At 42.2% G+C, this 16,040-nt stretch overlaps 1 protein-coding gene across 4 annotated transcripts in view; it reads right to left on the reverse strand.

Annotated features, from left to right (window-relative positions):
- Positions 1-16,040, reverse strand: part of LHFPL2 (LHFPL tetraspan subfamily member 2) — a 195,498-nt gene that overhangs the window by 26,408 nt on the left and 153,050 nt on the right. For all 4 annotated transcript variants that reach the window (XM_054032652.1, XM_054032653.1, XM_054032649.1 and 1 more), the window contains one exon: positions 10,881-11,642. In XM_054032652.1, the coding sequence (XP_053888627.1) occupies positions 10,881-11,310 (430 nt within the window). In that variant the 5' untranslated portion in view covers positions 11,311-11,642. The remainder of the gene's footprint in view (positions 1-10,880; positions 11,643-16,040) is intronic.

Below are 16,040 nucleotides of genomic sequence, written 5' to 3' on the forward strand. Positions count from 1 at the left end.
TCGGCACACCACTTCTGAAAAGTTGCTGACCCCTGGTAAAATGGGTCCAAACAGAACCCCAGGAGTATTCTGTTCCTCCTCTATAAGGAGGTTCCTTCACTGGTACACAACTCCTGGAGTAGCTCTTCTTCAGCCCACCTTCTAGCCACAGAGTGGGGTGGGAGGAGAGACAGACAGACAGAAGGAGGGAGTATGGAGAGGGGAAGCAGAGTGTAAGCTGTACCAGCTGAGGCTGCTTTACCAGTCATCGAGGAGTGAGGGCCCAGACTATGAGAAGAATAAAGGTGGCTCAAAGCCCCATTGTTTCCTCCCACTGCCACTTGCCATTCCTATACCAAGAGCAAGAACAGAGCAACTAAATGACAGTCAGGCCCTCAGAGCTAACAGAGATGCTCTAAACTATTTCTTGTTTTTAATTTTGATGAAAAATCTTCAGTGGTTATAAACTAAATTTATAGTTTAAATAGTCCCCTGCAGTGTTTGCACCCTATGTGTTACAACAGGTTAGACTACGGCTACATCTACGCAGCAATTAAACACCTGCGGTTGGCCCGGGTCAGCTGACTCAGGCTCGCAGGACTCGGTCTCCGGTGCTGTAAAATTGGTGTGTAGACACTTGGGCTCAGGCTGGAGACTGAATGTCTACACGGCAATGTTAGCCCTACATCCCAATTCCCATGAGCCTGAATCAGCTGACTTGGGCCAACCACGGCCGTGCCATGGATCTTTTATTCCAGCGTAGACGTAACCCTCTGAGATCTGGAAGTGAAACTCACTATTCTATTATGCTTGTCTTAATGTTTAAAAGGGGGCAGTCTGAACTGTATTACCTAAAATCTTAGAAGAAAAAACAAGGGTTTTAAAAAGTGCCCCACTACCCCTTTAGCCTGGCTACTGGAGACTTTCAGCACAGATAATGGAATCTGGTATTCATGCACAGCAAGATAAAATGTTATTCAATGGAAAAAAACACTCCATGCAATCCTATTAAAGAGCCTACAAGCTACATTTCCTAGGAGTGAAAAAAAAATAATGTCACTGCCAAACTTAATTAGTGAAGATTGAAAGCGTATAATCTGCTGGGCCTCCAGTGACACACCAAGAGTTACTATAACCTCAATAAAGAATCAGTGTGTTCATACAGGCATATCTTGGCAACATCGGAAATGAACTGACCATGAAATCTAGCCTAATAGAAGTGATGTCTTTGAAATAAAAACTCATGAGCTGTAATAGCACCAGTTCTAGTAGGTCTAGGAATGTCCTGGTATCCTAGTTGGTTTTACTGTTTCTTTTATCCAAGTTATTTTGAACCCCTCCAGATTCTGGTCACCTGAAGGACCTGTCAGCCAGCTGAGTTTGTGACACTCACAACAGGTACTTCAGCCTTTCATGTGTTGCCACATTTCCTCCTGCACTCCAGAATACACCTCAGCATTAGCCCCATCACATGAGACACCAAGCCAGCCCTTTCCCACATTCAGAGCCACGTGCCATTAGAGCTTGCTCGGACTCCATGCTATGCTGTGGTGAGAACAAGCATTCAAGCAGCTCAGCCGCATGGAAAGCCAAGTGGCTACTGGCCCAGCAGCAAGGCCTCTGACCTCCCTGAAGAATACCAGATTGTGGCTGGGTACAGATGGACTAAAGAGCCTTTTGTTCCTGACTATGGGTGGTGGGAGAAAGGAAGCAGACTCAGAAAGAACTGCTACAGCATATGGAGTGAGGAGTGAATGTGTGGCAAAGAGAGTGGTGGGGAGGCAGATGGGGAGAGCCAGGGAGAAAAATGAAGAGGAGAGGATGAGTGTCATAGGAAAGAGAAGAAATAAGAAAAGGAGCAGACAGGAGTGATAGAGGAAGAGACAAGAGCAGGAAAAAGAGGCAGTACTTTGAGCAGGGGGTTTACATATTGTATATATAATACACAATTTTTTTTAAATAATGGAGATATCCTATCTCCTAGAACTGGAAGGGACCTTGAAAGGTCATCGAATCCAGCCCATCCAGTATCCAGTATCCCTCCCCCTATCATAAATAAAGACGATGGGGCTGCAGATAGAGAGTAAAAATACTGTAAAAAGGCTATGACAGAGAAAAAGCCAGAAGGAGGCAGAACAATATGTATATTTTCCTCTCTCACTCAGCCCTGTACTGCACCATGTCCTAGTTTTATTCTTAAAAAGGAAGCGAGGGGAGTGTTGGACACCCTTTTCTTTCTCTCTCCTCCTGCCCCGCAAATTCAGTTGTCAACGCCCGCCTCCCCTCTACACCCACATGTGCCATTTGCCCAAACTTATATTTTGTTTGGGATACCTAAACATATTAACCTCCCTGTTATTTCAATTTGTTATCATTTATCACTGAAATGGAAAGAGGCACAATGACCAAAAAATCTACTTTTGTAAAAATTTGAATTGTTATAAAAATAATAAAAGAACAACCAACACACACACATCCCTAATATGAGAAAATCTTCATTATATCACACCAGACCATGTACAACTTGGTCCAAACAAACTCTGCACAACTGTTTCTTATAGAGATATATTTATACAATGTTTCTTTTAAAGTCAGTCATACTGTACCTTTTACTTCACTGGCTGTTTAGCATGTTATATACTTAGCGTTAGCACAGCTTTCCTTCTTTGGCATATTCCCCCTCTCCTTCCTCCACACAGTGGTCCCCTGAGTCTGAACTTTCAGCAGCCAAGTATGTATTAGCTGTCACATTGGCATTTGGCCATGTAAGTTAGAGGAGGCCTTATACCACACTATTCAGAATGCTATAGAAGTTAACGCTCTGTCAGGATTTCCACTATATCACCTCCCCACCACACACACATTTTGTTTGTTTGTTTTTTGAAGAATTTAGAACACTGGCATTAGACAAAACAGTGTAGGCTGAATATTAGAAGGAAACACTTGTTTTCAAAATAAAATAATAAAAGTTTGGGCTGTGTTTCCACACTTTCGTAAAAACAAATAGAAGTTTACTGGGTTTGGTTACCTTACTGCACCCACTTAACTGAATTGCTGCTTCTGTTTCAACACACTGCATTTTTTTCTCCACCCCGTTTGCCTAGCATCTGCTTCCATTAGTCCACAAGCAGCAAGAATCCAGGCAAATCCATGCCATATCTTACCTCCCTGCTCCCTAGCATGTCCCTATTTCCCCCAGCAGAGTCTGCCTGCTTATTTTCCACCTCCACTTACAACTTCTGATCACTCTAGGCTACCCAGCGCTATAATTCCAAAATGCTCCTTCCCTTAGATTCTCTCTAGCAGCTCCCATCATGCATTTCACAGCTACTCAGCAAGTTCTAATAGCCCCACTCCATTACAAGACCCTATTTCCTCCAGTTTACCTCCCAACCCCAGAGGAAAGTCCAGTACATTTCCACCCCCTCTGTTTATCCTCCTGTCTCAGCAGCAAGTTCTGACTGACCCCCTGCTTCCTTCCTTCTCAACTTTCTCAGCAATTCCCAATTCCCACCCTGTATTCCAGTAGTTCTCAATCACACCTCTCTGCCACACCACAATTCCCAGAGAACTAGCCATTTCTACTACTCCCCTGCACACATCCAGTCCTGACTACATCTGGATTCCACCATTCACTACATGCAATTCCAGATCCATCCTTAGCTCCCAGCCACAAACAGTTCACATCTCACACACACAAATGCACGAAGTTCAGCTTGCCTTCCTCTTCCCCTGGGAACAATCTCCCAAATGGGAACGAGGGCAGAAGTTGTAGCGCTTAAGTCCCACTTCAAGTCAGTCACGCAAACATGCTCACACAAACTCCTCCAGCACTGTGGGGTTTTAGTTGCTCATGCAAGTCGTGGGTGGGTTTGCCACATTAAAGAGTGCTAAAAAATGACAGGCTATGCCTCGAAAAATAACAGGGTGGGGAAATTTTTTGAAGAGTGCCTACATTTAGGTGCCTATAAAATTTCTGTCCATGTAAATGGAGAAATAATTAAGCTCTTTGTTACAGGAAATGCCAATGTTAATTATCCATAAGGCATCATACACATTTATGGCACTGTATAAACAATAAAAATAGCTTGGATATCAAAGATAAAAGAGGGTACTTTGGTGCCCATAAACTGTTCAGTGTGGACTGAGGTGGTTAGGGGAGTGTCACAGCATTTTATGCATTCATACGAAATATTGATTGTCCGTGGCCAGATTATTTTAGGTTTCAGTATAATAAATTGCATTAACAGCTTATCTCAGTAGACTTCTAATCTGTTTAATTCTGAACTTTGATCTCCTCTCTTTATTCTGACTGCACCTTCCTTTCTCCTTCCCAACCCATTTTCTGTCATCAGCACATTTCATCAATTGGCTGCACATTTATTCCTCCAAATCACTGATCTGTCATGAGAATGTAATAGTGACCCTTGTTGCATTCCCCTAACAATCTCAAGTCCATGCTGAACTCTGTGTGTGTGTGTGTGTGTGTGTGTGTGTGTGTGTGTGTGTGTGTGTGTGTGTGTGTGTGTGTGTGTGTGTGAGAGAGAGAGACATAATATGAATTTAGTATGTCTGGCACTAAAATTCAAGCACATTTAGTACTTCAGTTTTTTTTAAATGTTTACTATATTTTATTTAATAAGCCAGTTTAACAAGAATTTAAATTAACTTCAATATTTATATTATATTAAATATATTGAAAGAGGGAACATATTTAAGTCTGAAACTTTCCTGAGGCAACAAGGAGAGATGCTAAAAGATTGTCTCTTTCTCTATAGGAGATACATAAAACAAAAATAAATTCTGTCTATAAGCTTTCAACAAAAAACAACATATTACATCACCTCACTAAGAGTTATTCTAGCACTATCATTTTCGGCAGCAGTGATTATGCTGTTATGCACAGCTGGATTCAAATGTAGGTTAGAGAGTTTGCTTGCTCTTAATTGCCTGTCACTAGGTTACTGGATTTTCTTGTTCTATAGTTTAAAAGCTGAGTAACATGTTGGACTTGGCAGATGTACACCTACATTCTTGAAGTCCACAGCAGCAATTTCTGAGACATAATTTGTATAGCTACAACGAACAACTAGTTTACATCCTGACTACATCAGCTAAAAACAGCCATGCTTTGGAAAAAATGGAGCCTGGACAGACGCTTGCTAAGGAAACTGGAACTGATATAGCAAAGCTTGTGGGTGGAGGGCACCCAACTGTGCTGTCATAACATATTAAAATGGATGATAGAGAGCTGCTACTAAAATAATCAGAAATGGGATTATTGTACCAAGATGCAGACAATTGAAAAAACAGAGTTTTTCCTCTTAAGAGAAATCCAGAGAGGCACAAATTCACCCTAAATCACTGTTATTAACAAAAGATTAGATCAGAAGTTCCCAAACTGTGCTCTGGAGAGCCCTTAAATCAGGGGTCTCAAACTCAAATGACGACGAGGGCCACATGAGAACTAGCACATTGGCCCAAGGGCCGCATTACTGACACCTCCCCCCGTGCTGCCCTCGGCCCCGCCCCGACTCAACCCCTTCCATGAGGCCCTGCCCATTCCCTGCCCCCATTCCAACCCCTTCCCCAAAATCCCCACCCCTCCCTTCCCCCAGGGGGTACAAGAGGGGTGTGGCAGGGGCTCAGGGCAGTGGGGGGAGCTGTGCGGGGTGGAGCACGGGGTTCAGGGCAGGGGGTCAGAGTGCAAGGTGCAGCATAGGGCTCAGGGCAGGCAGAGAGCCTGCCCTGCCCCTGCTGCGCGTCAGGCCCGAGCCGCTCTAGGTAAACGCGGGGGGCTGGGGGTGCGAGGAGCTCGCGGGCCGAAGAAAATAACCCCCCAGGCCGCGTGTTTGAGACTCCTGCCTTAAATCATGGTCTGTGGCGGGAATAGGAGAAGCACCATGGAGAAATGTGACTGCTGGAGAAGAGGATAGGATTAGAGGGAGGGAACACTGAAGGGAACAAAGGGGATGGAGCATGGTGGGGACTTGTGATGGGGGAGTGGGATCCTGGAAAGTGCTTCTGGTGGGAGGAGGCCAGGTCACCTGATGGACAATTGTTTGAAGCAAACTGAGATTCAGTTGGGGGGGGAATGGATTTGATTCCACGTGTGCACTGAATATCACTGGGGAAAACTGACGTTCATTGTGGAGGGGAAATTAATCCTCTGGGAGTGGAGATTTTTTTTTTATTTGTTCTGGGGTAAGGGAAACTGTGAGGAGGGTGAGGAACTGATGGTAAACTGCAAACCTGATAACGGCTTGGTAAGTGGAGAACTGTGATCACTACTACTGACAGGCTGAGAATTTGCACATCCTCTTATATTTATGTTACCCCATCTGCCCCTTGCCACCCGGGCCTGCTTGTTTAGTTCAGCACCTGTTATGTCTTGTCTTCTAGATGCTAAGCTTTTTGAGGCAGGGACTATCATTTATTATATGTTTGTATAATGCCAAACACAATGGGAGTCCCCACCTGATTGTGGGCCTTAGCTGCTAATGCAATGTAAATGTTAAATAATATGTTGTGGAATTGGCTTTGAATGTAATGGTGTGGAGAACAGATTTTGAAGAATGGGGGTCCCAGTTTGGCAGCAGGGGAGGAGGACAAGAAAAGGTAGTCCCCAAGATGGCTCCCTAAAAAAATACAGTCCACACTATGAAAAGGTTTTAGGACCTGTGGGCTACATCATCCATTTAATAGGCCTGGCTGGTAATATATTCTTGTTTCAGCAAAGAAAGGCAGTTATAATTCAAATGGAAGTAAAAAATTAAACTGCCTTTCTAATATATTAAGAAACATCATTTTATTTATTTGTAAAGCTCTGTCAGAGTGACATTGTGCTGTTCCCTGTACGGAAACAGACTTGGCCTGCTGATGTCTCAGAGTTCAGATAATGTCAAGTTATTCACGCTGCTAATTTGGTCCCATTGTTCTGACATGTGGATAGGGTGTCACTGAAGGTCTCTAAGTCCCAGCCCACACATTCATAAACCAGTCTGAAATCACTAGAGCAGACGCCTGTTCAGCCAAATTCATATAAATGTAGGACAGTATCTGCCTAGCATTCAGACTCAGTGCTGCCTATCTATTTAGAGCATAAGGTTCACTTTTTTTTTTTTTTTAATACCTATAAGGTTGATTTTAAAAAAAGTTTATAATGACCAATCTCATAATGGAACTAAATTATACCAGAGATAGAAGTCTGATGTCACTGTAGGAAGCTCTGCTTTTTTAAACAATTTACAGTGTCAATCAGGACACAAGAATAAGGAGTAAACATGAATGCCAGGATTGGAAGGTGATTTATTAATACAATCTACTTAGATTGTAAACTTTTTCAGCAGGGATTAGGTTTTCTTTAAGGGTGTATACACTGCTTAACACACTGGGGTCCTGATTGGGGCCTCTAAGCACTACCATAATACAAATAAATAAATGACGATAATATGCACATATGACTCATGGACTGTTGAAAATTAACTACCTACATCTTGATAGTGACTATGACAATCTACCTGGAATTATTTGCTTATCAATTAATATATGCATTTTAGAACAGTGCATCATTTGCCCCTAGCATTCCAAGTGATTCAGTTGCCTTAAAAACAGATTGCATGCTTCACAAAGACATTCAAATGAATGCTTGTCCAGTCTCCTAGATGCTAGGCGATAATTATTTATCTAATGATATGGTTCCACTCTTTGGAGCAGATGACAGATTTGTTTCTTGATGGCATGATATGTTTACAAAATTAAGACTGCCAGTTAATATTTCTGCACTTCCACAATAAAAGGAATTAGTCTTAAAAGTGAGTGCTGAAAGACTTACTCCACTACAAAGGAATTCCAAAATTTTGAAAGGGCCTTTTTAAAGAAGCAGATTTTTTCTATTAAGCTTTATACTTCTGATTGTCTACAACAAACAAAAACTCTCTGTAAACTAGATATGTGTGTGGCTCCCACTGACCTAAACAGGAGCTCCAGACATGTGTCCAAGGGCAGAAGTTGAACCAATGCCATAACAGAAGAGATGCATTTTTGTAATCTACAATTTCACCTCAGACAACTCCCAGGTCACAACCTAAGATGTTAGACAGAAATGATACATCCGGTGTCCATTATTGTTTTTTTTCATGATGAATTCCAGGAATAGATTAACTTGCAGAATGTTTTAATTACATTAAGTCCTTGTAGCAAAGATATAGAGATTTTAAATGTGATTACGTCTGCTAGATCCTCAGTTCCTGTAAATGCTTGTGCTGTGGTTGGAACCTGAAGTAAGAGCATCACATCTTTGAAGAAAAGATGTACTACATAACTGCAAATTTCTCTCTCTCTCTCTCTCACACACACACACACACACACACACACACACACACACACACACACACACACACACACACACACACACACACAGAGAGAGAGAGAGAGAGAGAGAAAAGCAAAGCTACTTCATGAACGTTATTCCCCCTGCTTCTTTACAGAATCACATTTGAAAGATCAGAAAACTTAAGACAAGGAGTCAGGACCATGCATGGCTGTCCTTTACGAGCTTTGATAGCTGCAGTATTACTCTAGATGTGGGAATACTGTTAAAATTCTGTTACTTAAAGTTCAACCATGCTGACAGCTGTCCTTCTTGAACCATTTGGTTAAATATTTTCCAAAATCAGGAATTGAGAAAATTAAACCTCACAGCTGCGACAAGTCATCAGCAAAACATTTTCAGCCATCCAGATACAGCAATACTATCAGCACAAAGCAGCAATGCATTTAGTAAAATTAATCTTGAGAGAACAAATCACTAGTCACAAGATGGCTGGCTGCAAATAATTATATGGGCCTTTACCATAGCAACAGTTTAAATAATGTGACCTTTCAATTACCCTGGTTCATGCTATGTGGATTTATCTACACTATAAGAAGGAAGTGCTTCCATTCATAGCACTTTTCAAAAAGAGGGACTGACATCTTCCCTAACATATGCTTTACCCATCAGATAACTCAATTCTTGAAACCATAGTTCTTCCTAAAGGCACAGCTGGTTCAATTATAAAACATACAATTCTTTTTCTCATATTCCCTTTTCAGAGGCAAGTAGAACTGGTCTCCAGTCCAGAACAGTCTTTCAAGATTCAGGAATCTGCCTCCTACTAGTTTTGAAATTAGAATCTTTATAAATATTCACCTCATTTTAAAACGAAGGGAATATCAGCCCAGCAAAATTACAGTTGACCTGCTAATTTCTGAAATAAGTGGCAATTAAAAAAGGTAAAAAGCTAAAACGTACAACGAGATGCTACAGCTCTGACATTCAGACCTGTATATTTTTTGCATTTGTGATAGTGAATTTCCAAAACGGAGTGGTCAGACCAAAGAGGTGCCGTTTTCATTGTAAAAAAATCCCTTTGCTAGTTGTATGCCACCATCTAAACAGGTGAATTGAGAGCCAATTTAGGGCTCTATTGTGCCTTGAGGGCACAGCCTTACACTGCGGGTAGTGTGAAGCAAGCATGATGCCTTTATTCTGGATCTCCAGGGAGTGCAGGGGAAGCTACTACAGCACCCCACTTCGAGGTGCAATGCGCGCTGCACTTGTACTCAGACAGCTCTGCTGGCTGCTGCCAGGCCTGACCTTCTCCTCACCCCATTTTGGGGAGTCATGAGTCCTAGCTAGGTTTACAGCGTCTTGGAGCTCATTTGCATGCAGCCAGGGGAAGGCTCTTTACACACTCCCAACACTCCCATGTACCCTGCTACTAGGCATAAACTAGCCTGCAACTGAGCACAACATATAATTAGCTTTAGAAAGAATTAAACTTGCACTCTTGCATCTCCTCTTACCATGCAGCCAACAGGACACTGTTTGGCTACATAGGCATTTACTACATTCAGGCAAACTGGTCTGCCTAAAATGAGAATCAATTTGAAATGCCAACCTTCTTTTGAACAAAACCCTTTTCTATGGTTTGAACATATCTGGTTGAGAGCACAGCCCAGAGGGTGAAGAAAAGACTTCTGTACATATCCTATTTCCTGCTGCCACCCTGGTGACTCCCAAGTAGATCCATGAAGGTCTTTATGGTTATATCTGAAGATAGCCTCTGTCCTGAAATGATCAGAGCAGAGTGTATAATACAAAAACTTTCACATGATAGTGGTTTTTACACTCCTTATCAATGAAAGCTCCCAGAACTACTAGCTAGCATCCATTGGAAAGGGAGGAATTTAGCATTCATTTTTTGATCTCACTGCACAGAATTTTTGTTACGCTCCAGGAAATATGCAATAAAACTGAATAATATCTGACCAGATTTCTCAGGAAACTTAGAAATGACAAGTCACCAGAAGCCACTTCATTTGTTCAGTTCAAATGACCATCACTTAGGCAGTGAAAAGGTAAAATCACCTCTTCAAAAGCAACTGAACTCCCTGATGAATGAAGAAGGGTCTTATTTCCAGAAAGCACCATGGGTCAAACTGTGTTCTTGGATAAGCCCGTGCATGCAAATATAGCTCTATGCCTGGGATTTACTCTCATCACGACCCCTAAGTGAGAGAGACATGGATACAGAGAACTGCCTTCAGAACTAATGGAAAAATCATTAAAGGAGTGAGAGGCAGACACACTATTGTTGGTGCCAGCGTTTGCTAACACCACAGAGCAAAGCTAAGGAGAGAAATCCTTGTTACTGGAACACACTTTTCAGACAGAAGAAAGACTTGAACAGCAATATAGGAAACTTTGGTCTGTTCACCTTGGCACAGTGCAATCCTTAATCCACCTACATGATGATTAGCTATTCAAACAAGACAAATTCCTAAACACTGGCATATGGAAGAGTTATATATAAAATAGTTGGGGAAGTTTTCAGTTGCTGTCAAATCACACTTACCTGCAATCCCTTGTAGCAGCCCACAGACATTAAAAATACTTTTCTTCATTACACTCTGCACACACATAGTAAAGACAGACACAAATGCCACAGCACAGAGAATCATGATCCCCACAGCTAAGAAAATAGCAGTAGCCTGCCAGAACCCACTGGCAATCTCATTAAAGTTCTCTGCATAGGGCCCACAAAGTGTGTCTCGTTTGGAAACCTGCATGTGAGAGATTCTGGTGCAACGCCCATAGATGCCCAAAGTTGGATGGTAAGGCTCCTGTGAGCCTCCTGTCCTGTTGTCCATATCTTCGGAGCTCACAGGCTTGGCTTTGCCAATTAGCCAATCTGCACTCATGAAAGCTATGAGCTCTGCAAAAGCCACAACAATACTCAGGAGTGTCCACAGCATTGAGCGACAAGTTACAATGACATGACACATATTGCTGTCCAGTGCTTACGGTCAGTGCAGTTTGAGAGTCTGAAACCCAAAACAAAGGGGAAAAATTAAATAAAAAAAAGAAAAAATATCCACAAAAAATGCTGCTTCAGTTCTGCTTTTCCAGCTGTTTCACAATAGCAGGGAAGGAGGAGAAGAAGTTAGCTGCCCAAAGTTTTGCAAGCACTCCAGTCATTTGTTCTCAGTGTTTAGCTTCTCCTTTGGTTGCTGACTACTGAAGTATGTGTTTCTGCGTTAATATTCATACTGGCACATGACGTTACAATAGTGTGGGGGAGGGCCCGAGGACTGCCCACTGCTTTTACATCACACACCTAGAGGAAAGAAAGAAGATGAAAATGTTAGCAGAGAGAGAGAAAAAAAAAAAAGCTCGACTCTACCCCGCAGTTCCAGAGAACAATCCAATGTTTTGCAAAGATCATTCTAAATCAACATATGAAAGTTCTAACAAGGGCCTGTCAAATACAGCCTGCTGGAAACTTCCCAGCTTAGACTCAATGGAGTGATTAATCTCCTACTGCACTGCTATACTTACAGTATCTGTTTTGTCCCATCCTACTTGCAGCTGTTTGTCAAAAACTTTGTAAGCAAGGTCCCAGCAACTCCAAACATACCCAGCCACCCACAACCCACCTGTTGAAACTACTAGCTTTTGGGAGTTATCCAGTAAAATGCTCACACTTGTTTAGGTAGTTTTTCATAAGTACATTGTTAGAGTGCTGCCCTGTATTTAGTGCTGGGACTCAAACTAGCAGAATGACATTGAGTACCTCTGGGAAGGAGACAGGATACGAGCTCTTTCACATCAGGATCATATGTGACAGTTGTGCAATGAATGAACCCAATCTCATACGATTTCACTGAAACAGCTTCCTAGCTAGACTGCTGCCTAATGTTGCTGTTCCAGCTTACGTCTCAATGAAGAGCAAAACAGAAGTGAAACTGGGAATAACCCACCCACTGGAACACATCAGATCTATCGAAACATACCAAAGTTCCAAGATTTTGAAATAGTTCTGCTGAACTGATATTGCACAGTATTCTTAATCTTTGCTTAGCTTTAAGTGAGGGTAAGCGCTGCCCAGAGCCTGCACCCCGAGCCCCCTCCCATCCTCCAAACCCCTCAGTCCCAGCCCAGAGCACCCTCCTGCACCCCAAACCCCTCATCCCCAGCCCCACCCCAAAGCTCGCACCCCCAGTGAAAGCCCTCACATCCCCCTGCACCCCAACTCCCTGCCTCAGCCCAGAGCCCCCTCCCACCCGCCGAACTCCTTGGTTCCAGCCCAGAGTACCCTCCTGCACCCCAAACTCCTCATCCCCACCCCTACCTCAGAGCCTGCACCTGCAGCCCTTCCCTTCCCCTCCCCTCCCCCCAGCCCCCTCCCGCACCCTGAACTCCTCATTTCTGGCCCCACCCCAGAGCCCGCACCCCCAACCGGAGGTCTCACCCCCTCCCACACCTCAACCCCCAATTTCGTGAGCATTCATGGTCCCCCATACAATTTCCATACCCAGATGTGGCCCTCGGGCCAAAAACTTTGCCCACCCCTGCTCTAACTCCTCCTCACTGCTCAATCTATCTATTCTTTCCATCTCCCTCTGCAGTCTGGGACTGCACCACAGATATGCCCTACCTCCCCTGCCTATTTGTGCTCCTTCCATGTCAGATCGCCATCTACTCTTGTAGCTTTTCTACTCTCTATATATCTGAGGTGGGATGAGTGTTGTTTTTATAGGAGTTGGGTAGACCAAATGCAGGTGGGAGGTAGTTTAGATTGGACCCTGAAGATCTTATATTGTGTAAGGTGCATCAGAAATCTCAGTCAAATCTGAACTTTGATGGTGAAAGAGGCCATGGAAGCTAGTCTTTGGTAACTCAGTCATTTGAAATGCAGTACACTGTTACACTGCTCTATTTACAGACATCAATAGCTCATAAATTCTAGTTTGTTCATCTGAGAAAAATCTGTAGTGTTCAGCATCAGGGCTTGCATTTGGACTAAGAAGCTGTTGTGCAACTATTACAGTAAGGGCTTGTCTTCATGAGGAAGCGACAGAGAAATAAGCTAGGGTGGGGAATTAAAACACACTAATCACTCTGCACTAGCTCCTCATGTGGACACTTTTGTTCTGCATTAAGAATGCCTTTATGGGATTTATCTTAATCCTCTGGTCCGCTTAATGCCCTTAAGGTAAAGGGCACAAAGGCACTCTTATGCAGAATAAGACTGGTGTCCACCTGGGGAGCTACTGTGGAATAGCTATGGCAAACTTTTTGCTTGTGACAAGCCCTAAATCCACTTTGATAGTGTGTCCAAAAGCTATACTGAAAAAAAATTAGTAGCTAATGCAAATTCCAGAATTATACCGATCTTAATACTGACAAAATAATCACCTAGAGGTGACAACTGAGATTGCTGGTATCCCCAATTTATATTCAAATTGCTTCCTTACAATTAGAAATGGAGCATAACATATGCCTTTTACCTGCCCTGAATGATGTCATATGGGAGGTGGGGGAGGGAAGATTAGCAGGAAATGCACTGAAGTTAGCTATTGAGAGATGAGAATATAGGATTTTTTGACGTGTACTTAAAAATTAAATACTAATGGCCAACTGATCTTGAAGGAAAAAGAATCTAGAACCGAAATGAATTCCTATCTGCCATTCATTAAAAGCAGAAAGCCACTGAATATTACTACTAATACCCAATATATGAAGATTAGAGGGTGCCACAAAGAAATTCCTATTTCCTTTGCCTCAAAACTTTCAAACCACATGATGCATCAGTAAAGTGAAATGGGGCCTTTATTTAATTTGAGTCCTTTGAGACCAGTGGTGAAATCTTGGCTCTTCTGAAGTCTATGGGAAACTCCACTCACTTCAATGGGTCCAGGATTTTACCCCAAGAATTTGGATTTCTCCTCTCCCCATATAAGTGGGTATCTCACAGCACTCTGTTCTTGGTGAGCTCCTCTTCTAGATCTACAATTATAGATGTACCCAGATAACCTCATACACATACTTTGTTTCAACTGTCATTGTCATGTGATGAGACTCAAATCACTATCTCACTCAGTCCAGGCCCAGAACTCAGCCTGTTTCTCTGTTCTTCAGACTGTTGCTGACATCATTTCCTGGATGTTTTCCCAACAATTTATATTAACATAGCTAAAACTAAGCTTTGTATTTTTTCCACCCAAATCCTCTCCATTACAGCTGAAACTGCAAAAAAGGCATCTGCTCCTCTGATAATTAGGCAACTCATATACATTGCTGTATGAGGTAAATTATTAAAATGCAACTTGATAAATTTTCTTATTAAAACTTGGCAATTACAAACTCTTTCACTGTAACTACAAAGTATCATTATAACAATAGTTCAGTTCACTACCTGACTCTCAAAAGGGAGGGGAAAACAACAGAGTGAAGTTTTCAGGCAGGCTGATGTGCTTTTAACTCAAATACACCCTTTGTAATAACATATACTGAGAGATGATATACTAGTCTGCCAAAAAAAGTATTTCTATTTTAAATAATAATTGGAATGCAGGGAAAGTCCACTGTAACAATACATTTTTTTCTGATGTCGCCTGTGCTCTTAAGTAAGAGTTTAATGGAGAAATTATCTTCTTAACATGACTGACTAATGCAATAAAAAAATGTTTACAAAAAGATAGAAGAGAACGAGGTTCACATTTACTTTACTAGGTGGAAATTTCATGTGAATGTTGGAAGGAAAAGCCATTAAAAATGTATGATTTGTCACATGTAGCACACAGATAACAGAATTTGCCTGTGATAGTAAAGTCAGAAGCAGTTTCCCAGTTTTCAAACAAACAAAAAACATAAAATACAACAGTTTGATAACGATTCTGAGACTCAATTTTCCCAGACATGTCATGGTGTTAGCAAAAGTGGCTCCCTCATAGGTGAGATCATGGGTTTTCAGTTCTTAGGATTATTCATCAAAATTTCTGCATCTCTAAAGTAAATTAGTAATATTTCATATGTAATTTATGACAAGTTAATAAAAGCTCTCCAGAAACTATGATTTAAGAAAGCAGACTAACCTCTAAATTATTCCTTCACAATTAAAATCTTCCCCAAATAAATAATGTTCTGTTCTCCTATTAAAACAAGCATCATGGCTGTACGTGAGTACTTTTACATAAATTAATTCTTGTATAAGGGATGCCCCCAAATGGAAGCATAGCTTTCCTACATCTCCTTTAAATGAGAACAGGGGAAAAAACCCACATGTTAAAACACTGTTTTTTTTCATAAAGATGTACAGCATAATAGGGATATAGAAATTGCCATATCAGATCAGCCAGGCCACCCAGAGGGTATGGGTGGAAAAGGGGCAGTTTGCTCCTGACTCCTTGTTTGAGAAGGCCCCCAAACAGAGTGGCACTGTGACTTGGTATATGGGGTTGCAGCAACACTCAGGTCTGGCCCAGTGGCTCATCCATCACAAAGGAGGGGTGGTCAAGCCAAATCTGAGTGAGTGTCATTGCAACTGGTGCATAGGGCCACAGCGCCATTTGGGTTTTGCCTGGATACCTGCCCCTCCATAATGAGAAGAGCCAGGCCTAGCCTCCCAGGAGCTGCAGGATGAGTGTGGGGAAGGCTCGCTTTCCAACCCCTTCCCACGCCCTGGCTTCCTCTCAGTGGTTTTTTTTTTTTTTTTTTTTTTTTTTTGAAGGGG

The sequence above is a fragment of the Malaclemys terrapin genome, chromosome 6 (genome assembly GCF_027887155.1).
Source record: "Malaclemys terrapin pileata isolate rMalTer1 chromosome 6, rMalTer1.hap1, whole genome shotgun sequence".
Lineage (NCBI taxonomy): Eukaryota > Metazoa > Chordata > Testudines > Emydidae > Malaclemys > Malaclemys terrapin.